Below are 26,664 nucleotides of genomic sequence, written 5' to 3'. Positions count from 1 at the left end.
GCCAACAAAATAGAAAACAGGCTTGAGTTTCAAACTTTTCCCCTTTGATATAAGCAATCTTATCTTTTTAAGAAACTTTTCTCACTTTAGAAGGGAATATGAATATGGCTGTTTCCTTTTTGAATTAAACTTTTTATGTACTTTGGTTCTTGATAATTTACTATAATCATGGAGAAATCTGAAATATCTGAAATGCCAAAATAAAGAGATTTTTGGTATTCCAAACCTACTACCTTCCACTAATATTAAGGAACTGTGTCCTTTGTGGTCTTATAACATTAACAAATTTTAAAAAAATAGTTGGTTATTTGGTTTTTGTTGTTCTCTCTGTGATGAAGTATTTGGATTTTTGGAATTTACAAGCAATTCAGGAAAGGCAGTTGGTTTGGGAGCAAAGATATTTACCCTGAACAAAGCAGAGCTACTAGTGTTCTTAGGTATTAATTTTTATGATTTTGAGTTGGCAAAAATAGAAGAAGACTGACATTTAATTGTGTTAAATTTTGGATTACTTCCTCTCTCTTAGATGATTACAGAGAGATCTTTCCAAAACTGCATTCATGGTGTATGGTATATGGTGATCCTTAGTATTATGATAATGTGACCCTTTGCCCGGTCTGGAGAAGGAAACCCCTTTGCACTCATTAAATCACCAATTGGTTTGTGTGAATTTGTTTGAAAATTATCCTTTAAATGCATTATATGAATATTTGTCTTTTATACTGGTGCGAAGACCACTATGCTCACTTATTTGCTCAGGTTTTGATTTCTCCAATATAACCTTTTCTGCCTTAATCAATCTCAAAGAGATTTTCTACACCTCCTTGCCTTGTTCCCTTTGCAACACAATGCAAAGTAACTTTTCCCTCTGACTCTGGTTAGTAGAAGTTGCCAGTGACCTTTTAATTGTTAAATAGTTGTCTGTCTTTATCTTACTTGATGTAATAGCCTAACACTTTCTCCTTTGTCCTAGGCAGCAATGATCCTCTCTCCATTTTATTTAGTGTAAGATTGGCTATTATTGCATGGTAATGCAATACATTTGTTGCCTCAAATTTTCTCTTTTTCTAGACCCTGAATTTTTTGAAAAAGGGACTGTGACCAGGATGGATCCTTAGCGATTATACAGTACAAACTCCTTTTTCTGTTTGTTTGAAATACATGCTCTTTAATTACTAACTCTTGTTTGACCTGCTTTCCATAAGTAAAGAAGACTCGTTAAAAATAGCACATTAACTGTAGGCAGATGCATACACTAAAGTATAAAAGAATAAACTGGACCCCTGTTTTTGTGTTATACACAAAAATAAACTCAAAACGAATTAAAGACTTGAACGTAAGTCCTGAAACCATAAAACTCCTAAGCGGTAAGCTCCTTGACATAGTTCTTGGTGATGATTTTTTTAATCCAACACCAAAAGCAAAAGCAACGTGAACAAATGTAAACAAGTGGGACTGTATGAAACTAAAAAGCTTCTGCAGAGCAGAGGAAAACATCAAAATAAAAAGGTGACCTACTGACTTGGGAGAAAATAATTGCAAATTATTTATCCAATAGGGGCTAATATTCAAATTATAAAGAACTCATACAACTCAATAGCAAAAATAAAAAAAAACCAATCTGACTAAAACATGGGCAGAAGATCTGAATATTTTTCTAAAGGAGACCTATAGATGGCTAACAAGTACATAAGAAGACTCTGTACATCCTTAATCATCAGGGAAATGCAAGTCAGAATCCCAGTGAGATCCTGCCTTACACCTGTTAGAATGGCTGTTTTCAAAAAAACTAGCGTAACAGTTGCTGCCTTGGATGTTGAGAAAAGTGAACTCTTCTGCACTGTTGGTGGAAATGTAAACTGGTGCAGCCATTCTGGAAGACAGTATGGAAACTTAAAAACTTAAAAAAAGAGAACTACCAAATGATCCAACAACTCTGTTTCTGGGTGTTTATCCGAATTGCAAAAGCCACTAATTTGAAAATATATATGCCCTCCCATGTTCATCGCAGCATTACGTACAATAGCCAAGATATGGAAGCACCCTAAGTGTTCATCAGTGGATGAATGGATAAAGAAATTGTGGTATATATACAAAAGAATATTACTCAGCCATAAAAAAAATGAAATCTTGCCATTTGGAACAGCATGGATTGACCATCATTATGCTAAATGAAGTAAGTCAGACAGAGAAAGGAAAAATACCAATGATCTCTCTTATATGTGGAATCTAGGGAAAAAAGTGTTAAAAAAAAAAGTACTAAGCTCACCAAAAAATCCTCAACTGTATAGTCAATGATGTTGTAATAGTGTTATGGGACAGATGGTAGCTACGCTTGTAGTGAATATAGCATAATGTTTAAATTTGTCAAATCACTAAGTTGTACACCTGAAACTAACTTAATGTTGTGTGTCAACTGTACTTTAAAAAATATTTTATTCCCCCTCCACCTCCAAAACTACAAAAAAATAAAAAACTAAGCTCATAAGCAAAGAGAAGAATAAAGCATGTACGTTGATCTCTTAGAAAAGATAAAATTTGGGGTGCCTGGGTGGCACAGCGGTTAAGCGTCTGTCTTCGGCTCAGGGCGTGATCCCAGCGTTTTGGGATCGGGCCCCACATCAGGCTCCTCTGCTGTGAGCCTGCTTCTTCCTCCCCCACTCCCCCTGCTTGTGTTCCCTTTCTCGCTGGCTGTCTCTATCTCTGTCAAATAAATAAATAAAATCTTTAAAAAAAAAAAAAGATAAAATTTATTCTGTAATTTGGTTAGCTGACAGTTTTGTTTTTATTTATTTATTTAGGATTGGATTGTTAAAAAACAGGTCTGAATACTGGGAATTCTAGAGTTGTGGGATAAGGAAGGTGATTTGTTGTATTACTGAATGACTTAATTTCCTAAATAAAATAACTTATTTTTTTAGCCATTTAGACCCTTGGAATTGGAATGTTTTTACCATCTTTGAGTGAGTTACACTTTTCATACAAAATGTAGGAACCTCTTAATTACTTATAGGCCGGCTTATGTTTCAACCTGGCTTTCTAGTGAAAGGTGTTTAACCTGATTTTCATGGTTCATTAGCTCCCTATTTGTTAATTCAGTCCTTTCAATAGCCCTCTTTTACAGATAAGGAAACTGGATTGGGGGTAAAGAGTGTAAGTCTGGGATCAATGTCAAAAACTACTTATCTAGCAGTTGGTGACACTAGACTACTCACATACCTAAGACTCTAGAGTTTATGTTCTTAATTTACTACCCACATGGTACATATTATGGAGAATTTTTCCTGATATTTGTTGAAGCTTTCAGAAATGTGCACCAAGAACATAGGGGGCACTGCTTCAAATGCAAGCTCTCTGCCTAGATGTTTGGGTAAGCCCACTCTGTTGTCTTCCCAGACATTTGACTTCTTTACTGTATGACCAGTGATTAAGCTCTAGATATTAAATATACAAACTAGAATGCCATCAGTTTACAGTGGGGGAAAATGTCTTTCACACAGACCAGTTCTTCTACTGATAATTAGGTATGTATGAAATCTAATTATTATCTGAAGGCCATTTGGTGAGCATGGAATTTTTAAGGAAAATTGGATAATCTTCATAGCTAATGTCTTCAAATTAGGTTTTCAGCTCCTCGTTATGAATCAGTCTGCTACATGGTCCTGATATTTAGGTCCATGAGTCTTTTTTTCTTAGATGGTATAGCAGAGATTCATAAATGCCTTCCCTTTACTTTTTATCCACTTAGTTAGGCTACCATGTTTTGTGTTAATACATGCTTTCTTCAGACAGAATAGGTGTTATCAGTTGTTGTGTAACAAGCCATCCTAAAACTTAATGGCTCAAAGTAATCATCCATTTTATTTGCTCACTATTCTGCAGATTGCCAGTGTGGTTTTTCCTGGCCTGTGTGCTCGCTCATGTAGCAATAGTCCGCTGAAGGCGAGGCTGAGGCTGGATGGAATAAGAGGTAGCCTCAGTCATATGTCAGGGACCTCAGCTTGGGGTGGCTTTTCTTTCTTTATGTGTATGTGTTATTTTTTTCAAGCTTTATTGAAGTATAATTTACCAATAGATTAGTAAAATATTTAAAGGGTACAATGTAATAAATTAATACTGAGATGACTTTTCTTACCATGTGGTTTTTCATCCGCAGAAGACTACCGTGAGCTACTTCAGGTGCTGGTCCCAGGGTTCCAAGAGGGTGAGAGCAGAAGTCTCTCTGTGTCATTTCTGTATTATGTTGGTCAAAGCCAATCTCAAGGCTAGCCCAGATTAAAGAGGTGGTAAAATATAAACTCCATCTCTTGCGAGAAACAAGTATCAGTCATATTTCTAAGGAGACTGCATACCTTCGATTCTCTTTGGAGATAGTCTACCACCGAGCAGCTGGTAGGATTTTATGCGTGGGTCATCCTGATTGGATTTTGGGAGTTCACTGGCAGTCTCGCTGCAATTCATCCCTCTTGCTTCCCTTCTTCCCAACGTCAAACTTTTTCTTCAGAGATGCTCAGGTCTTTCATGAGTTCCTCTGACATTGTTCCTGTACCACACTGGTTGTTCTATGTATTTTTCTAGGATCTCTTTGCAAATAGGGTACCTGAACAGTTAGAATTGATGTGCACACACAGTATGCTGGGCATACAATATTACTATCTTATTTCATTTTCATATTAAACTGTTCATGGAAGATATCCCCATTTTATAGAGGGGAACCAGGTTCGGTGAGGTGTAATTTATCCAAAGACACATTGTACAAGTGGTAAGCTGAGATTCAGACACTCGTTCACATGTGTACTTTCTCTGTTCAGATACACATAAAAATAAATGCGGGCTGCCAATGGAGAATATGTTTGTTTATTTCTCTTGACACGATGCTTTGGAGAGTCTGGAGATACTGAGATAATCTGCCCCTCTAGTGAGAAATGAATGTGTAACACAATGGCATAAATCACGTGTGCTATGGAGCCTGTGTAAAGGTACCATAGAAAATGGAGCTGATAACTGCTGGGGAGTTGAGGAAGCCCTAGAATAAGGAGAGAACATCTGAGTTGGGTCCTGAAAGATGGAGCTACCAAGACCCAGAATGGAGAAAAAGGACATTCTAACCAGAGAATGCTCTAAATACTTTCTAAGCTAAGGAAACTACAGAAAGGCATAGAAGTTTGAATTTGCAATTTCACTTAAAATTTGCCTTTTTCGTATTCATTATTGTTAAGCTAGGACTTTTGTTAAGCTACTATGATGTTTTACTTTTGTTGATTTCTATTTAGGGTTTTAGTCTCTAGATTTAAAAAAAACCTTTATTGCTATCCCCCACCTTAGCGTCATCTGCAGATTTTAGGAGCCTGCCTTATATGTCATTATCTAAATCTGAGGCAGCACTAAGTAAAGTGCAAAGTAATATGTCATTAAATTGTTTTTAAAACTAAACATTATATTTTTAGTTAATCTAACTTTCCTTCTGACCATTTATAAATAAATGTAATGTAATTTTCATCTAGCTGATTTTTCTCTAAATAACATAAGGCATGTTAAGTCAGCCTTACCCAAGATCTCCTAATCTCCTGCTTTGTAATCCTCTCAGGGAGGGAGTTATTAGAACAATCTATGCTGTCTTGTAGCAATTAACTACTTTTCTAAGTTTATAAACTATATTTTTCCATCTCTTGGTATTATATGTTGTTAAAGTCAGAAATTATGTTAATTTTTTGGAGCGCCTGGGTGGCGCAGTCGTTAAGCGTCTGCCTTCGGCTCAGGGTGTGATTCCAGCGTTCTGGGATCGAGCCCCACATCAGGCTCCTCTGCTAGGAGCCTGCTTCTTCCTCCCCCACTCCCCCTGCTTATGTTCCCTCTCTCGCTGGCTGTCTCTCTCTGTCAAATAAATAAATAAAATCTTAAAAAAAAAAAGAAATTGTTAGTTTTTAACCTGTGGCTGCATTTCTAGTTATACTATTTAGTATAAAATATAAAATATATAAAAAATATAAATAAATAAAATATTGATTTTATGGACAGAGGACTCTGTTTGCTTTTATATCCTTTAGATCTTTTCTGCAGTATTGTGCTGGGTCTTTCTTATAAGTTTAGTTGATAAAGCTTTGGCCCTTAAGGAGAGTACACTTTGCATTTATCTTTTCTAAATTGTAATTAGCTTCTGGTTTTTATGTCACTTCATTCTTTTTATTTGTTTTGGTTTGGTTTGGTTTTTTTAGTTCCAAGTTTTTATTGAAACTCCAGATAGCTAACATTAATATTAGTTTCAAGTGTACAGTTTAATGATTCAGCACTTAGATACAATACCCAGCACTTGGCACAAGTGCCCTCCTTAATACCCATCACCCATATAAACCCATCCCCCTGCCCACCTCCCTTCCAGCAACCTCTCAGTTTGTTCTCTATAGTTAAAGAGTTTTATGGTTTGCTTGTCTCTTTCTTCCCCCATGTTCATTTATTTTGTTTCTTAAATTCTACATATGAGTGAAATAGCGGTATTTGTCTTTCTCTGACTTATTTTGCTTAGCATAGTATTCTCTGGTTCCATCCATGTTGTTGCAAATGGCAAGATTTCATTCCTTTTTATGGCTGAGTAATATTCCTCTGTGTGTGTGTGTGTGTGTACACATACCATATCTTCTTTATCCATTCCTCAATTGAGGGACATTTGGATTCTTTCCATGATTTGGCTGTTATTGATAAGGCTGCTATAAATATCAGTTAGTATCCCTTCGAATCTGTATTTTTGTATCCTTTGGGTAAGTACCTAGTAGTGCAATTGCTGGATCATACGGCAGCTTTTTGAGGAACCTGCATACTGTTCTTCAGAGTGGCTGCACCAGTTTGCTTTCCCACCAACAATGCAAGAGAGTTCCCCTTTCTCTGCATCCTCGCCAACACCTGTTGTTTCCTGTGTTGTTAATTTTAGCCATTCTGTATGTCATGTCATTCTTAATCTTATTCTACTAGATGTTTAGTTTTCCCGATAACCCTGTAAATTAACACTATATTGCCCTTTGTTCCTTCGTTTGTTCACCAGAGTGTTGGTTGACTTTATATTAATTGGTTGACTTTATATTAATTAAAGGTGTGTTCTTGCCGGCTGTTGAGCTGGTAACTCAGAAGCAATTTTTTCCTTAAGAAATGATGATAAAGAGCAGAAGTCATCAACCTTTTTCTTAAAGGGCCAGATAAAATCAAATTTTAGACTTTGTAGGCAAGAGTGTCTACTGCACCTGCTCAACTCAAAGCAATCACAGACGATACCTAAAGGTGTGGGTGTGGTGTGTCCAATAAAACTACAAAAACAGGTGGAAGGCTAGATTTGGCCTCCAGGCCAGTAGTATATTCATTTCTGGTAAAGAAGATAGTTGAAGGAATGTAGTAATAAATTGAGCACATAATCTGTATTAGCCGAAACATATTCATATAAAACAGTATTTTGTTTTTTTAAAAATTTTGTTCACAGTAGTAAAATGTGCTTCTTGTAAATTTTTCATGATTCTTATATTCTTATAGAAATTGAGGAGGCCCTGTTACCTAACTCCCAGAGTTCATTATTATTAACAAAATCCTGCATGTTCTAATGTGTGTGGCAAATGGATGAAGAGCAGAATTACAGTAGTATGAGAAAGTGAAGGTATAAAATGTTACAGATGGTGCCATGATGGTAGGAGGTAATGAATCAGGAGAAATCTTCCTTGGGCTTTTTTTTTTTTTTTTTTTTTTTGGCTTGCTTGCTTGCTTTAAAACGGCCACAGGCCACGGTGGTAGTGTGGGTGGTAGTGTCCCTGTCTCCCTGTCTCCCTCCTCCTGAGGGTAGATCTTTGTACACAGCAGGGCTATAATATAACAGCTTTGCAGAGTAGCTGGACACAAGGGAAACAAACAGTACACACACTTGGCAAGAGGAAGTAGAAACCTGGGTGTAGAAGGAGAGCCACATGTACAACAATGGTTACTGACTATCCTATTTTTCTGCATAGTAACAGATGTTTAATGGAGGTTTGTGTGTGGCACTTGTGCCATTGCTCTTGGGTATTTTGAAGAATGTCAACACATCCAGTGTTTATTGCAGCTCAGTATAAAGTCTGTCTCCCTGACATGGCACGAAATACCCTAGGCTACCAAATACCAAATAACTATGGTTAGAGCTGTGTTGTCCAACACAGGAGCCCTTACTTGGCCCCGGGGGTTATTAAGAACTCAAAATGTGACTAATACAGAATTAGGATAGGGACAATAAAGGTAAAATACATACTGGAATTTGAATACTGAGTACCCCCAATAAAGTAAAATATTTACATATTGAATTTAAAATTGATCACATGTTGAAATAAAACATTTATGGATATACTGGGTTAAATAAAATTTGTAAAAGTAATTAATATATAAAATTAGTGTTTCTCTTTAAAACTTTTTTAATGTGGCCACTAGAAAATTTAAAATTGTGTGTGTGGCTGGCATTCTGTTTCTGTTAGCACTGGCTTAGAGACTAGTTAATGTAAGATATATAAATTTGAAATATATTTTTCTTAAACAGTATTAAATATAGTTTAAACTATTAGAAGTACACCTCACATATATCATGTGCTGATTATGTGTTGGCTTGTTAAGCTAAGTCTACAGATATGTTTGTTCCAATAACAAAAAGTTTAAAACTTACAAAGCTTTCTAAGTGAACTGCAGTTTCAGGCAGTAAAATTTAAGATCCCTTTCAAGATCCATCCATTCATTCATTTTATTCTGCACCACTGATAACCACCTATTGGGTATATCTGTTGTCAATCTCTTAACTCATCAATTGTTTATCTGACATAGATTTTCTTGCTTATGAGACCCATATTACGTTCATCTTTTCTCTCTCTGACATTTCTTTCTTCAACCCTACTTTTCCTTTATAACCTAACTCTTAACACCACTTCCTCCAAAAAACTGTTCTAGTATTTCTTGATCATTTTTGCCTGTCTCTCCTCCTTCCCTTTCTCTCAACTCCCAAGGATATCTGCCTATCTTTTAATTACTTTGTAATTTTAATTTTAATGATATACATCCATTATCTCCTCTACTAAAAGGTACTTACTTCACAGGATCTTCTTGGTACTGAATTAGACTCATGTAACTTGGCATATATGCATCTACCTCTTTAGATCTCATTTATGTTAGGATATGATTGATTTCTCTTTATTTCCATAGATTTCATTTTTGTTGTTGTTCGTTCTACAAATATACAAATGAAACTATGTTAAAGTACACCAAAGTATAGAGGAAGGAAAGACATTTACCCATATCTTACCACTTAGAGGCAACCATTATTACCCTTTTTTCTATGTCTAACATTTTCTAAAATTTGTTGATTGTAAAAATAATACAAGTAAATGTTCATTATACAAATTCAAGCAATATAGACATATTCAGAATAACAAATTTTACTTTTCCTTCCTTGGCAGTCCTTCCCTTTCTCCTTAGAGAACATCTATTTATAGTATTTGTATAAGTACACATTTTTGTTATTCTAATTAATGAATATGGGATTGTGTTATTTGGTGATTTGAGTTTTTTTCTATTTAACATACCTTAGAAGTCTTTCCATGTTAACGATCTCTTGCATTTTAAAAGTGACTGGATAGAATTTTTGAAAAGAAATAAATGCTCATGGTAAGAAATTCTAACAGTCAGAAGAGCACTCAGTAAAATGGTCCCCCAGGCCCATCCCTACTCTGTAGCTATTGCCTTGATTTTTATATAACATTGTAGAAATCTATTATGCTTCTTAGGCTGTCTTTCTTTTCCTGCCTTCCTTTCTTTTTCTTTCTTTCAAGTGGGACCGTATTATGTATATTGTTTTGGTAAGCTTTTACTTTCAAAAATGTAGGAAGGAATCAAACCAGGAAGTTTTTTTTTTTCTGTGAGCATGTTATTTAAGAACTCTCCTTATACTGTTTAATGAATATGATTTTTCATTGTATCAAGTACTGTAATTTACGTAATCTTTCTCATCGTTAGATGCTTAGATTTGCCAGTTTTTCACTATTATGTTAGAGCTTTTTAAAGTTCATAGTTAAGTGCTTAAATTGTCCCTCGTGTTTTTGCTGCTTTGGAACAAAAAGCTTTAAAATTAGAAGAAAAAAGAAAGGTTGCATTTATTTTCAGTTTCACTCCCAATTTCAAAAGTGATGGAAATCGAAGTCCAGTTTTAGCTGAATTGCAAAATATAAATGTCTCGTTTAAATATACTTTTTCTTAGGTTTGTATTAATGTGTAAGTTGACCAGTTAGTAAACCCTTCTTTGTTCTGTGATTCTATGTAAAATTTTGCGATGAAGGCACAATCCTTTATCAGCTTCTAATGTAAAATTTGTGAAATGAGAGGTAATGAATGGATTTTTGTTTTTGTTTTTTAATCAGTGACTTTTTTGAACGAACCATTCTGTGCAACAGTCTTGTGTGGAGTTGTGCTGTGACGGGTAGACCTGGACTGACCTATCAGGAAGCACTTGAGTCAGAAAAAAAAGCAAGACAGAATCTTCAGAGTTTTCCAGAACCACTAATTATTCCAGTTTTATACTTGACCAACCTTACCCATCGTTCACGCTTACATGAAATTTGTGATGATATTTTTGCATATGTCAAGGATCGATATTTTGTTGAAGAAACTGTGGAAGTCATTAGGAACAATGGTGCAAGGTAAAGTACTTTTAATTTTTTCTTTTGTCGCGCATACATTCACATTACTCAAAATTCAAAGTGCACAAAAAGATGAACTGAGGAAAGCTTCCCTTCTTCTCTCCTCCCACTACTCTCTTACCCTTCCCACAGATAGCCCTGATGTTCATGTATTTTTCCAAAGCTTATGTCTATGCACACCACCGAAGACATGTATATGCATAGGTATTTGTACACATATGTGCACGTGCACACACACAATCTCCTGTCCCTTTTAATGCAAAACGTAACATACTTGATACCTTTTTCATTTAAAATATCTTGAGGATCAGTCCATTGCTTTATGAACCACCTTCTCTTTTTTGTTTGTGTATAGTAAGTCCCATTGTATGGAAGTTGCATCTTTATTTTCAATTAAAAAAAAAAAAAACCTTATAGATAATCTATTTTGTCCTCATTATGTTACCTGATAGTTTAAATATGTATGTATTTCTTGCTGGGTTTTAGTAGTTCCTCTGATAATATGAGGACTGAGTTTTATATACTCCACTGAGTTCTCTTTTACCCAGCTCTTCAAGAAAAAAATCATTTTTTCATATGCAAAAATTTTATTATCTATGGCATTAAGTTAAAAATTATTACTGCTTTCCTGAAGTCTTAAGTATTTGTGATTGGCTAGTCACTAAGATTTATCATAATAATCTTTATTTGCATTAAAACTTTTTCCAGCTTCTTGGAATCATACAGTACATAGTACTGTCTCTCTCATTTCTTTCACTTACTGTATTATTTTCAAGGTTTATCCACATTGTAGCATGTATCAATATTTTATTTTTATTGGTAAATTCTACTTTATGGATCTGTCACATTCTGTGACAGACATTTAGGTTGTTCCCACTCTTTGGCTATTATAAATAATGCTGTTACAAGCATTCACGTACTACCGGTTTTTGTGTGAGCTTATGCTTTCAGTTCTCTTGGATGTATACCTAGAGGTAGAATTGCTAAGTCATATGGTAACACTCTGTTTAGCGTTTGAAAAACCTCAGGGCAACTGCACCATTTTACACCCACTAGCAGCGTATGAGAGTTGCAGTTTCTCCGCCTCCTCACCAAGTCGTATGTATGGACAATTTGTTGTTGTCCATCTTTTTTATTTTGCCATCATACTGGTTGTGGAATGGTATCTTGTGGACATTTTCATTTGCATTTCCCTAACGACTGCGTCAAGCATCCTTTCATGTGCTTACTGATCATTTATATATCTTTTCTGGAGAAATGTTTGTTCTGGTCCTTTGCCCATTTTTAAATTGGGTTATTTATCTTTTTTATTACTAAGTTTTAATAGTTCTTTGTGTTTTTGGATACAATCCCTTATATGATTTCCAAATATTTGCTTCCATTTTTTGAGTTGTCTTTTCGCTTTCTTGGTGGTACCATTTGCAGTACCATCTCCCTTTGCTTGTAATTTTTGTTTCTACTTATTAATAGCATATAGCTTTTGTTTCAGTCTCTGGTAGTACTTACCAGTGGTCCTAAACACTGCTTCATCCACCGGAATTAGATTTATTGGAAAGAGCATGCTAAATTACAGAGAAATGGGATAGAGGCCATTCTTAGGTTGAATTAGTATAAGTACTCTGGATCTTCTCACCTCAGTATTCTTTTCTTATTGTCTCATTTACCTTTAGGTATTCCTCCCCTCTTTCTTGTTGCATTTTACAAGTATAGATTAGGTCCTTCCCTCCTTACCAAGACTTTCTGTATTGAAATAAGCAATCAGCTAACAGATTCTTCTAGAAGATCCTTTGTCATTGCTATGGCAGAATAGCAAAGACAACTGACTACTTGGCTGAGGCAACAGTTTAGCTCTTTATCCTCCCCATCCTGATTATCACCACCAGTTGTGCAGACATTTGTTCTCTGCTACTTCCTTAGAGCCTACAGAGGAAGTGAGAGAATTGGTGGTCTTATGTAAAGAACACTAAACTAGGATTATATTATATTACGTTACGTTACGTTACATTATATTACATTATATTATGTTATATCGGCAGATATGACCTCATTGTTTCCATTTACAGATGAGGAAACAGAGGTCTAAAGAAGTCAAGTGATTTTTGTGGTAATGTTTATCATATATTACTGATCTCCTGCTCTTTACTTGCAGTGTTCTAGGCACTGGAGATACAGCAGTGAACAAAACAAAGTCATGGAGCTCCCATTCTAGTCTTACAAGTAGTAAGTGATAGGATTTAAATTCAGGTAGAGCTGACTTACAAAATCATTTCTTTCACTGTATCATTGTCTCCTTAGTTTCGTATTCTGCCATTTATTTGCTCTGAGCAAGTAATTTAAACTCTTTAAGCTTTAGTCTTTTATCATCTGTTAAATAGACCCCTGCCTTACAGATTTGCCACAAAGGATGAAATGATATAATGAATGTGAAATTTTTTAAGCTGTATTATATAATATTGCCATTTGATACAGGTGCCTTGTTAGTATTTGAGTGTGGATAGTGGGGCCATGCAGTTTGATGGGATTTTTTTGTGTGTTTTTTGAGAAATATCAGTAGTCATGTGGAACTAAAATAACTGCTTGGGCCACTGTAACTAGGGGTCAAATTTCTCTACTGTAGCTCTGAAAGGAAACCCCACAGTTAACAATTTCACTGTCTAAGAAAGACATAGTTGTTTGTTTTTGAAGATAGTTATCCCATTTTTGTACACGGTCTTCTAAAAAATGCTACACAAGCAGTTTTAAGGCATCTAAGTTTCAGTGAACTTTATCTTCTATTTTGACAGCCTGATTATCCCTGTTCAGTGAAGGGTTGGGAGTATGGTGATCTAGAACTCAGTGCTTACATGATAAACCCATCTTCTGCACTCCCTGCCCACCCACCCCCACCCCCCCACACCCAGCCTGGAATTGGAGAATTAAATCAGGAAAAAGAAGGTGGGAATCACACAACAGATACACATTTGGGATTGTTGAGTTGTCTCTCAGTTGAAGGATAGGGCTAGAGTTTGAGAGAATCTGAAAAACTGAGTCAGAATGTAATTGTGTATTTGGTAATTTTTAAAAATTAAAATGGGCTTTGGGCAACTTGTTTTCAGACATTTTACAGGCACAGTCAAGATATTCTTGGAGTTCATAGGAGATTTGAGGCAACAAATATGAAGAGGTACCTCTAAAAAAGTAGGTATACTGCCAGCAAGAAGTGGTACTGATAGGAAAGAAGGAGATGGAATAAATATTAACTACTGTTACTGGTTAAGTATACTGGCCTGGCTTAGTGTATAATTTGGTAGCATTAGAAGAGTTGCAGAATTGAAAGTATAATAGCATTTATTGAACCTTTCCTATATGCTAGGCACTGTGCTAGATGCTTTCATTTTAATTCTTATGATATTAATAGGTAACCTAGAATTCTCCAAAAGTCGTATGCTCCTTGGTATTTACTCAAGGTAGTTAAAATTTAATGTCCCCACAAAGACCTGCAGGTGAATGTGTAAGGCAGCTTTATTAATAACGTCCAAGATTTGGAAGCAACCAAAATGTCCTTTACTAGGTGAATGGATAAATAAGCTGGTACATCTAGGCAATGGAGTATTACTCAGTTCTGAAAAGAAATGAGCTATCAAGCCACAAAAAGACATGAGGACTCCAAAGTGAATATTACTGTGTGATAGAAGCCAATCTGAAAAGGATACCTATGTATGGTTCCAACTGTAAAAGGCAAAACTATGGAGACAGTAAAAAGATCAGTGGTTGCCAGTAGTTGAGGTGGAGTTGGGGAGATGTGAACAGGTGGAGCACAGAAGGTGTTTAAGGCAGTGAAAATACTCTGTATACTCTAATGATGGATACATGTCATTATACATGCGTCCAAACCCATAGTGAAACATACCAAGAGTGAACTGTCATATAAGCTATAGACTTGGAGTAATGATGGTGTGTCAGTATAGATTCATCAGTTGTAACAAATGTACCTCTGGCCGGGGGATATTGATGAGAGGCTATGAATGTGAGGTGGCAAGAGGTATATGGGAAGTCTAAAGATCTTCCTCTCAATTTTGCTATGACTCTTAAAAATGCTCTGAAAAACTAAAGTCTTTGCATTAATCATAAAAGTTATGTGCTCTGCTTATTAAGACTGAAGTTTATAATTTTTTAAAATGTGTTTTTTCTATGAAGATTTATATATAACAAAGAAAATTACGAAATTATGAAAATTATGAAGGCCTAGAGTGCATTTCCCAAATGCTCCTTTCAGAGATAATCATTGTCAAAAAATTAGTACATTAAAAAAAATTAGTATGTAGTTCTTTTTTCTATACTACACTAAATTAAAAAAATAGCGAGCAGCTTTTTCACTTAGTAGTGGTTTGGATATCTTCTTATATCAAAACACATAGATGTGCATTTCTTTCTTTTCTTTTTTTTAAGATTTTATTTATTTATTTGACAGAGAGAGAGACAGCCAGCGAGAGAGGGAACACAAGCAGGGGGAGTGGAAGAGGAAGAAGCAGGCTCCCCGCAGAGGAGCCTGATGCGGGGCTGGATCCCAGAACGCCGGGATCACGCCCTGAGCCAAAGGCAGACGCTTAACTACTGAGCCACCCAGGCACCCCTAGATTTGCATTTCTAATTGGTTTTGCATAAACTGATTACAATATTGGTTCCTAAAAAGCTTACTTGCTTTTTCTGAGGCTGGAGAAAGTTATTCCTTTTGCTAGCCTTATGTGAATTTTCCCTTTGAAAATAAAAAAACTGCATTTTTTTCCAAATAATCTCTGACCTGGGTGCCTGGGTGGCTCAGTTAGTTAAGCATCTGCTTTCCGCTCAGGGTCCTGGAATGAGCTCCAGGTCTGGCTCCCTGCTGAGCCGGGGCGTCTGCTTCTCTCCCTCCTTCTTCCCCTCCCTGCATTGTGTTCTCTCTCCTCTCAAGTAAATAAGTAATCTTCAAAAAAAATAATAATAATAATCTCTGACCCTTGACTGACAGACCTTTTGCCCAATGTAGTTTAAATCAGTGAAATAGCAGAATTGGAATTGTACCAAAGAGTTTCAGTTATGGCCAGATTTTCCCAAATATTATCCCCATACTACTTAGATTTAAAATTTACAAAGTGTTACCTAATTAAGAAGCATAAGAGATTACAGTTCAATATTGTTTTTAGAATTGTCCTGTAAAATAAAGATTATGGAATTCTTTTTAATCTTAGAAACTGGTATTGGTTTTGGCATTAAGCAGTGACCAACCAACTAGAGATTTTAATTATTCAGCTGTTAAAGTATGTTCCCCGTAGCTTTCTATGTTTTATTGGTGGAATGCTGTAAGCACTTTAGTCTAATGAAGTAAGAGAAAATTAGCATTTAAACTTATAATATAGAAAGTAGGCACTTAGTATTTATTAGAACTGGAAATAAGAAAATGAACTTTTAAATCTTCGGGTTCGTTTTTTATGTTTCTGGCCTAAATGGTATTAGTGAATCATAATGAAACTGCATTAATATTGAAGACAAAGAGAAATACTAAATATATTGAGAAGATAGGAGGAACATAAAACTTGTGAGGACCAAATCTAGTTATTTTGATTTAAACATACATGCTTGAATGTTCGTGACTTGATCCAGGTGGGATTAATCAAACAGAAGTTTTTGGGAAAGGGGTTGACTAGAAATTTGAAGGCTGAGAGAGAAAAATATAGATTAGTAGAAACGGATTAGAGGAGAAACGCTTCTTATTTAGATGTAAAGATCGTATAGAACTTTTAGCAACATGTATTAGTCCAATTTGTATCATAACTCTTTTTCTTAAGATTTATTTATTTGAGAGAGAGAGCAACCATATGCACACAAAGCTGGGGGAGAGGGAGAGAGAAAGAGACTCTCAAGGAGACTCCCCACTGGGTGGGGAGCCTGACTTCGGGCTCAAGCCCAGGATCCAAGAGCACAACCAGAGCCAAAATCAAGAACTGGTCACCTAACTGACTGAGCCACCCAGGCACCCATGTATTATAACTCTTTTTCAGAAGGAAGGCTTTCTATTGCTCAGCTTACACTACTTATCTTTTTTTTTTTTTTTTTTAGGTAGGCTCCACACCCAACACGGGGCTCCAACTCATACATGCTCTACTGACTGAGCCAGCCAGGTGCCCCACTACTGATATTTTAAGGTTAAAATTTCTGGTTCTCAGCCAAAGAGAGTCCTTAGCAACATCCCCAGATTGTTTTCAGTGACCCTAGTATGTTGATATAATTTCTAATACCAAAAAAAAAAAAAAGGAGGCTATTTGGGACAACTGTTCTTTCTTTGGAATTCTGAGTTAAAGTGGAAACCACCTTCTTTAGATATATGTTGTGTTTGTTGTATGTACCAAAGACCCAGACTTACAACCTGATGTGCCTGGTTTGTCATTGCAAGTTCAACAGTTGAAATTTAGAATCCTATGTACTTGCATAATAAAGTAAAGTAGGAGGCCATCCTGAGGAACCTTTTTATACTCTAAAAATCCCTAAATAGTCACAAAAATAAATGAAAATGATTTTTTTTAAAAGATTTTGTTTATTTATTTGTCAGAGAGAGAGAGAGAACAAGCAGGGGGAACCAGGCAGAGGGAGAAGCAGGCTCCTCACTGAGCAAGGAGCCCGATGTGGGGCTCAATCTCAGGACCCTGGGATCATGACCTGAGCCGAAGGCGGACACTTAACTGACTGAGCCACCCAGGTGTCCCTGAAAATGATTTTTTTTAACGATTTTATTTGAGAGAGAGGGAGAGAGTGGGTGTGGGGTATAGAGGGAGAAGGAGAAGCAGACCCCCCTGAGCAGGGAGCCAGACGTGGAGCTTATCCCAGGACCCTGAGATCTTGACCTGAGCTGAAGGCAGACACTTACCCGACTGAGCCACCTCCAGGCACCCCTGAAAAATGAATTTTTTTTCTAAACAAGTTTAGTTTAAATCACCGGTAAAGCTTATGTTGTATTTCTGCGTGGACTCAACAAAATAGTTCAGCTCAACAAAACAATTCAGTAAAGTTTAGACTGATGATACAAACTTAACTCATTTTCTTCAGTGTTGTAAGGACCTTCAAATTGCATTAGCCATTAGGAGCCTCTGCCTAATGCGTTTCAAAAGTCTTTGAATGTTAAATGTTGCTGTGAGGGTGGTCTCTCTGGCAACTTGTTTATTGATCCTGTGCGCTAACACCAAGTACAGGCAGCTGAATCTTCACCGGGACTTACAGCCATTACTGCGGGGGTAAGAAAAAATGATAAGAATGGGAAGTTGGCAAATAAATTGAGGTTCGCGTCTTTCTTAACGTAAAAGGAAATCAAATGTTGCTTGCTTCAATTTGTATCTCATTATAAGCGGTTAGTAGCAGGATGGTGAAGTAGAATGATAGTTCTGAAGTTCTTAGTTCCCTTAGTTCCCTAGCAGAATATTAGAGACTGATATCACAAAAGCGGGGACACTGTGTATCGCAACTTCTGACCTGAGGTCACTGCTAGAAATAAAAGGGAAGTTCATTTCTACATGGTTATTACACAGGTTCAGGTCTGAGAAATTTCAGCGTCTTCCGAATAAAATCTCTCTCCTACATCTTTTCCTACCTACTTCGTGCTGTTTCATGTGGCCAATATAAGATCAGTTTTAATGAACAACTTACCTCATAGATACATTGAATTTTTTTGAGAACAAGATAAAATTATAGTTTGTTTAATTTTCTGTGCTGTCTTGGAGGCCAGTAAAATGGTATGTAAGTGGAATTCATTCAACCTGTGGTTCTGAATTACTATTTTAAAAATAGTCTGCCTTAGACAAAGTCAGAGACCATCCAAAGATAAAAGTTAAAGGAGAAATAGGAGAAATGACATAAGTTAAAATAATTTTCGATGAAAGGAAAAGGAGTGGTAAAAATACAAATAGGGGGCACCTGGATGGCTCGGTCGGTTAAGTGTCTGACTCTTGATCTCAGGGTCATGAGTTCAAGTTCCACGTTGGGCTTCACACTGGGTATGGAGCCTACTTTAAAAAAAAAAAAAAGTGCAAGTAGAATCTACTCATCACTAAAGACCAGACGAAATCCTTTATTTAAATTAAAAACATATGCCAAGAGAATAATTCTGAGCAGAGTTCAGTATATTTTTTTTAAATTAAGGGCCAGATAGTAAATATTACAGACTGTGTAGTTCATATGGTTTCCGTCACAGCGACCCAACTCTACTGTTAGAGTGCAGAAGCAGCCGTAGACAGTGTGTGAATGAGCATGTCTGTTTTCTGTTGGTTCTTTATTTATAAATACTGAAATTTGAAATTATTTTCACATATCACAAAGTAGTCTTCTGATTTTTATTTTAAACCATTTAAATATGTATAAATTATTCTTCACTTGCAGACCATACATACAAAAAACAGGAGGTAAGTTGGAGCTGGCCTACAGGCCATATGTGCTGGCTCCTGGAACGGGGAAAAGTTACTGCTTTAAATGTTATAGAATAAAATCCCCAGAGATACCCGTTTTTGTTTAGAACCTCAGAGTTTGGCATGCAGAAGTGGCCTGGTAGGGTAGAAAAAGCCTTTGGAGCCAAACTGACTATTGTTTCTGGGAATCTTCTTTCATAATCTGTAAAACTGAAATAATATCTATATTCATATGGTGGTTGTATTAGCTTTTGCTGCATAACAAACCACCCCCAGAATTTAGTGGCCTAAATCAATAAACATTATTCTCACAATTGGTTGGCTGGAACGTTCTTATGGTCTGGACCAGCCTGTCTGGGGCTGGATTGTCTAGGTCCTCTACTTTAGAATAGCCTTACTCACATGTTTGGGGCCTCAGCCTAGGGTGGCTACTTTCATGTGGCCTCTCCTCCTTCGGGAAGCTAATCCAAACTTGTTCCCAAGGCGATAGAAGGGTTCCCAGCAGCAAGAGAGGGCAAGCTCCACTGTGCAAGCACATTTCAAGCCTCAACACGCTTTGTGTTTACTGGTATTCCGTTGACCAAAGCAAGTCACATGAACAAGTCCAGAGTTAATGTGGGAGGGATCGAAGAGGTATGATTCAGTGGGGACCATACTGCAATAATCTGCCACAACAGTTAGTATCTGTTAGTAGGCCAGCACATAAAGCACTCAGTCAATGTTAGATCCTTCCTGTAGTTGTCAGAGATGAGTGAAGAGTCTGCCAGCTGTGATGACTCATCTTTTTTTAAGTCAGTCCCTAATTTTCTTATATCATAGTCACTGTTCTTGAGAGTTTGCTGCATATCATTTTAGGGAGATGATGACAATACCTGTAAACTTTTGAGAGCTTTGTATATGCCACACAGTGTTCTAAGCTCTTTATTTATATGATCTTATTTAATTCCTGCAACAGCTTATGTAATAAGAGCTCATGTGCTCATTTTACAGTTGAGAAGCTCATACACAGAGGTTAATTAATTAAAACTTGATCAAGGTCACAAGTGAAATTTCCAAGCGCAGGCAGTGTCAGAATCACTGTTTCTGTTTGGGAGGAATATGTATATATATATAAAAGGATAGTACTTAAGCAGGATTAAAAGATTATACTTGAATGTACTCATTGATCACCCACTATTTACTCTTCCTTTACCTTAGCATTTTATAATTTGTCTAAGTGTGAAGAGAGGTAGGATTATACATATGTGGTTAGATTATCTTTTGATCATTTGTTCTAAGGGTGATTGATACAGATCATAAGGTTGAGTGTCTGAAAATCAGCCTCATCATTTGATCATTGATTTAAAAGGAAAAAAAGCTCTCAATATTTAAAGAGGTTTCCTTGTTCTTTAAATTCTTCGTCATTGCTCTTACCACAGGGTACCTTAATTTTTCTAAGATTTTTTTAAAAATTTATTTGAGACAGAGAGACTGAGAGCACAAGCGGGGGGGTAGGGGTGGGGAGGAGCAGAGGGAGAAGGAGAAGTAGATTGCCCACTGAGCCTGATTGACCTGGGGCTCGATCCCAGGACCCCAAGATCATGACCTGAGCCATAGGCAGACGCTCAACCAACTGAGCCACCCAGGTGCCCCCACAGGGTTCCTTAATTATTTTACTTCTGTACTCTGAGCTGTTTAAGCTTTCTTCTTTTCAAATATTTTGCTTGCGGATGGAAGAATGTTATTTACTAGCAACAAAAAGTGACTGCAAGTATGGGGAAAACTGTAATTTTTATTTATTGATTTTCTGTCTTTTAGCATAGTTACCAGGAATGAAAAATGTGATTACTTATGTCTTTTTTCTTGGAGGTAGTAGGAAATATTCTAATTTAGTGCTTAACGTATACTCAAAAGCCAAGCTGTATATGGTTCATTGAATAAGCATTGTGTGCTCAGTTGTTACTCTTGTACGTTTCAAAAAGAGGGTAGTGACTAAGCCAAGAACTAGGGACTTATGTCCAAGTGCAAGAGAGGGAAACACTCAAATTAACATAATAAAGATTCTGATCAGTGTTGTAAGGAAAATAAAACTTGATGGGATAGAATCTTGAGTCATATTTTTTTGTTTTAGCCAATTAAATTCAATATTTTCTCCATAAACCACTGTGTTGGATGCTATAGGATAATCCATTATGAGTAAAGCATTAGTACTTATTGTTCTCAAGCAGAACATAGGTAATAGAGATAGAGTGTGCAGGGCAAAGATAAGTGAAGTAAATACATATGACCGACTAATAAAGGATTGAATAAGAAATGCCGTGAGGTACATAGAGGGGAGGGAGAATTGCAGGAAAGTAGTCAAAAGGTACAACCTTTTAGTTACAAGATAAATAAGTGCTAGGGATGTAATGTACAACATGAGTGTAGCTAACACTGCTGTATGAAATATAGGGAAGCTGTTAAATGAATAGATAAATCCTAAGAGGTCTCATCTCAAGAGAAGATTTTTTTCCTTTCTTTTTATTGTATCTGTATGTGATGATGGATGTTAGCTAAACCTATTGTAATCACTCACAGTATACATAACGTCAAATCATGCTGTATGCCTTAAACTTCTACAGTGATATATGTCAGTTATTCCTTAGCAAAAGTTGGGGGAAAAGAGACATAGATAAGTTTTATTTTGTTAGTGAATATATCACTAACATTCAAACAGAATGAATAAAAGATTCTGTAATGCCCAATTAATTTAGCACTCCAGTAATAATTTGCTATGATTAATCAGCCATTAGAAAGGGCTGATGTTTACCTTTTAGTTATTTTTATGAATGTATGCTTGCATCTTCATCTGCTTCCGGTCAGTGAGTCAGTCAGTGTGTTGCTTTTCATTGTTACCATATTAAGAATGTTACTGACCTGGGACGCCTGGGTGGCTCCGTTGGTTATAAGCGTCTGCCTTCGGCTCAGGTCATAATCCCAGGGTCCCAGGATCAAGTCTCTCACATCGGGCTTCTTGCTGAGTAGGGAGCCTGCTTCTCCCTCTGCCCCTCCCCCTACTTGTGTTCTCTCTCTGACAAATAAATACGTAGATAGGAATGTTATTGACCTTAAGGATAGTAAAAAAAAATATTCAGGTTATTTCCTTTGAGCTTCCAGCTAGAATTTGAGAACGTAGGGAGTAATTGTTATCTTAATTTGTTAGTTGTGTATATAATAATTTCTTTGCCAGTTCTTATTTTTTATGCACTGTATTTTGATGTGCAGAAGCCATCTGACTTTGATTCGACTAACTCAAGTTGTAAGAGAGAATATCCGTATATTGAACTTCTTTTTTCATGAAGAATGGATTTTTAGATGAAATTTCATAATGTTTATTATGGTTGAGGTAGAAATAAACTATAGAATAGGTCTCCCTTGACATAGTTTTTGCATTACACAGAACTCTCTGGCCTTTCTTCTAGTTAAGTATCGCAGGACTGACTAGACTATACTTCATTGAGATCTAACAAGTAGACCTACTTCAGTTAGCCTTTCTCATGTCCATTGATGTTTTTAGAAAAACAACAAATGTTTTTCTTTTAAGCTAAAAAATAAATTAAGGGGCACCTGGGTGGCTCAGTTGGTTGAGCATCTGCCTATGGCCCAGGTCATGATCTCAGGGTTCTGGGATCAAGCCCCTGATTCTCTGGTCCATAAAGAGTCTCAGAACAGTTCAAAATGAAACATTCTTGGAACTACTCTGATCAGTATGTCTAAAAAAGTGAGGAGTTAATAAAGCAACCTTTTCTGACCTCTTCTTCCCACCAACAAGTAATCAACATAATTCAGCCTTGTTTGAAATAGCAGACTTGTTGTCAGACCTTAATTTGAGGTGTTTTTTTTTAAACTCTCAACTTCAAATTAAGCATGTATACTCTGTTTCTACTTATAAAGTTGAAGTAAGTATCCAAGCACAGCATTTTTAAATAAATGTTCTTGACACCTGTATTACAAGAAAATAAAAGGTTAATGAGGCAGCACAGGAGAGCAGGCATAAAGTATGCCATAAATTCATCATGCTCCATTTTTAGAGACCAAACAGAGAGAGGCAGTGTCTTATGTCAAGTAAGTCTCCCCAAGTTTCTAGTCTTCTTTCCTTCTGCTGTTAACTGTTTGTCTTCTACCCCAAATGCCTTGTAAAAACTCTGCATATGTTTCAATTCTAGAGTGTTTTATAATTTTGCTTTAATGAATTTGTATTTTGAGATATAAATTGAACTATGACTATTAAAACAAATTACCTTTAAAACAAAACCAACTTCTGGGGGGAAGAGGTATATACCATATTCTTATAAAAGGCTGTTTCCTTGTTTAGTCCGTCACCGTTAAGATTTATGGCTAACTTCTGCTATGTCCTCATTCTGTGCTTACTGCTGTTCCACAGACTTGCTTTCACTCTTGAAAGTGTTTAAGTCATTAGCACTGTCGGAGCCTCTTGACTGCCTCGGCTGAAAGCTCTGAAATACCATTAGGTCAATACAGTGTTTCTTTTCCCCTTCAACTCCGGTAATAAAGTGGAAGATTAGAAAATATATGGGCTTCAGAGTCAAAGCTAAAGTTTTGGCTGTATCATTACTGATTGTATGATCATGAGCGAATGATTTAACTTTTCTGACCCTAAATTTTGATCTTCTGGAAAATGAATAACTGTGGAGTTGGTATGAAGACAGAAACATGTATAAGTCATGTACTTATCTGGCATACAGGAGCTCTAATAATAATAAGGATCATCTTTTGATTGCCAGCCTCCGCTCTGTCCTCAAATAATGGAGCATAACTTTAGAAAGTTTCTGTATCCTAAAAGACCCACTAGCTAGGTGTGGATTCATGATTCTTTAACCTTTTTTACGTTCCAGTCTTCTTTGGACTCACTAGAACCAAGAAATTGTGGCAAATGGATTTGAAAGACATAGACTAAACCTATTTAGAAATCTATTAGAAGGTGTTGACTTAACATCTTGAAAAGTTAACTGAAGTTGAGCTTAGCACCAGCGAGAGGCCTGCCCTTGATTAGATTAGCAAGAAATGCTAAACCTGTGGTTTGTGCAAAGTTAATGGCATTGGTAATAACTAGTATATATAAAACATTTCTTACATTCTCAGCTATGTCTCTATATTTTACTGGTTTGCTTCTCCCTTATTCTGTCAGGAATTATATTTCTATGTTATTTTTCTGTTGGTTTTAAATAAATTAGTTGTTGAATTATTGTAGCTCTGTGGGCCCTACTGGGAACATAGACTCTTCCCTTCAGTAGACTGTCAGACCATTTTAGGCACCACACCAACCATACCTGAGCCTGGAGCAGACCCATTTCTTTGTTTTTCCTTCATGACTACCACGACGGTCACAACTTAGGGGTATTGATCTGGGCTCGGCCAGTGAAAACCATCTCTTTTTGTAACTTGAAGAACCTTGTCATAAGTTCACTGAAGAGCTTCCTTCATTACCACAGGGAACTCTGAGCAAATCATCCCTAAATGGTACCCAGGCCCTTCAAAGTGGGTCCATTTGAGGTGGGGGGGGTGTTAAGAGACACAAACTTCCAGTTATAAATAAGTCACGGAAATGAAAAGTGTAGAGAATATAGTCAGTAATGTTGTAATAGCGTTGTATGGTGATAGATGGTGACTATACTTACACCATGGTGAGTCCTGCATAGTGTATAGACCCGTTGAATCACCATGTTGTACACCTGAAATGGATATAACGTTGCATGTCAGCTGTACCTCAATGATACATTTTTTAAAGTGGGTCCATTTGATCGATTCCTTGCATATTTTTGTGCAGTTCAAGTCACTAGCATATTTTTGTGCAGTTCAAGTCACTAAATTACAGAACCTTTTTATTATTAGGCTACATAATTACCTAACATTTTTGATAGGACTTCCTGTAGTTGTTCCTCTTTAGAAATACTGGTTTATTCCTGCCAACCAATGGTGAAAGTCAGCCTGCAGTTCTTTTTACACCATTTACATTTGCTACCAATTTAGGTTTGATAATTGAGCTCCTTAAACTTTATTGTTAGAACAGAAAAAAATTCTTTAAAAAAAAAAAACATAGTAAAATAAACATAAGATTTGCCATTATAATCATTTTTAAATGTATGATTTGGTGTCATTAAGTACATTCACAGTGTTACGTAACCATCACTACTATTTCATCATTCCAAACAGAAACTCTGTACCCATTAAGCAATAACTCCCCATTTCTCCCTCCCTCCAGACCCTGGTAACCTTTATTTTATTTTCTGTCTCCATGAATTTTCCTATTCTAGATATTTAACATAAGTGGATTTGTACACTATTTGTTATTTTGTGTTTGGCTTATTTCACTGAGCATAATGTTTTCAAAGTTCATCCATGTTGTAGCCTGTATCAGAATTTCATCCCTTTTTGTGGCTGCTGAATATTCCACATTTTGTTTCTCCATTTACCTATTGGTAGACATTTTAGTTTTTTTCCACCTTTTGGTTATTGTGAATAAACCCCTTATGAACATTGGTATTTGCTGAGTTCCTGTTTTCAGTTCTTTTGGGTGTATAGCTAGAAATGGATTTGCTAGGTCATATGATAATTCTATGTTTAATTTTTTTTAGGAATCACCATATTGTTTTCACAGCAACTACACCCTTTTATATTCCCACCAGCAATGCACACGGGTTCCAATTTCTCCATATCCTCACTAACACTCGTTATTTTTCATTTTTGTTCTTTTAATAATAGCAATCTTGGTATAAAGTAGTATCTCATTACAGTTTTGATTTTGTATTTCCCTTACGATTAATGATGGGTGAACATCTTTTCGTGTGCTTATTGCCATTTGTAACTTTCTTAGAGAAATGTCTGTTTAGGTCCTTTGCCTGTTTTTGAATCGGGTTGTTTGTTTTTTGTTGAGTTATAAGAGTTCTTTATATGTTCTGCCGTGTCTTTGTCTGGTTTGTGTATCAGGGTAATGTTGGTGTAATAAAATGAGTTAAGAAGTGTTATATCCTCTTTAATTTTTGAAAGATTTTGAGAATTTGTATTATTCTTTGAATGTTTAGTAGAATTTGCCAGTGAAGCTGTCTGGTCCTGGGCTTTCCTTTGTTGGAAAGTTTTTTTGATTACTGATTCAATCTCCTTTTTTTTTTTTTTTAATAATGATTTTTTATTATATTATGTTAGTCACCATATAGTACATCCCCGGTTTTCGATGTAAGGCTCGATGATTCATTAGTTGTGTATAACACCCAGTGCACCATGCAATATGTGCCCTCCTTACTACCCATCACCGGTCTATCCCATTCCCCCACCCCCCTCCCCTCTGTAGCCCTCAGTTTGTTTCTCATAGTCCATAGTCTCTCATGTTTCATTCCCCCTTCTGATTACCCCCCTTTCTTTATCCCTTTCTTCCCCTACTGATCATTCTAGTTCTTATGTTCCATAGATGAGAGAAATCATATGATAGTTGTCTTTCTCTGCTTGACTTATTTCACTAAGCATTATCTCCTCCAGTGCCGTCCATGTTGTAGCAAATATTGAGAACTCATTCTTTCTGATTGCTGAGTAATATTCCA

General features: G+C 36.3%; 1 protein-coding gene across 4 annotated transcripts in view; it reads left to right on the top strand.

Moving 5' to 3' along the window:
- Window positions 1–26,664, top strand: part of BAZ1A (bromodomain adjacent to zinc finger domain 1A) — a 90,952-nt gene that overhangs the window by 2,492 nt on the left and 61,796 nt on the right. For 2 of the 4 annotated variants that reach the window (XM_026513584.4, XM_026513583.4), the window contains one exon: window positions 10,404–10,682. The exons of the other annotated variants lie outside the window; for them this stretch is intronic. In XM_026513584.4, coding sequence (XP_026369369.2) covers window positions 10,404–10,682 — 279 coding nt within the window. The remainder of the gene's footprint in view (window positions 1–10,403; window positions 10,683–26,664) is intronic. 4 annotated transcript variants of the gene reach the window in all.

The sequence above is a fragment of the Ursus arctos genome, unplaced genomic scaffold (assembly GCF_023065955.2).
Source record: "Ursus arctos isolate Adak ecotype North America unplaced genomic scaffold, UrsArc2.0 scaffold_37, whole genome shotgun sequence".
Lineage (NCBI taxonomy): Eukaryota > Metazoa > Chordata > Mammalia > Carnivora > Ursidae > Ursus > Ursus arctos.
The sequence above is the reverse complement of the archived record's forward strand: the minus strand, read 5'-3'. Positions and strand labels throughout refer to the sequence as shown.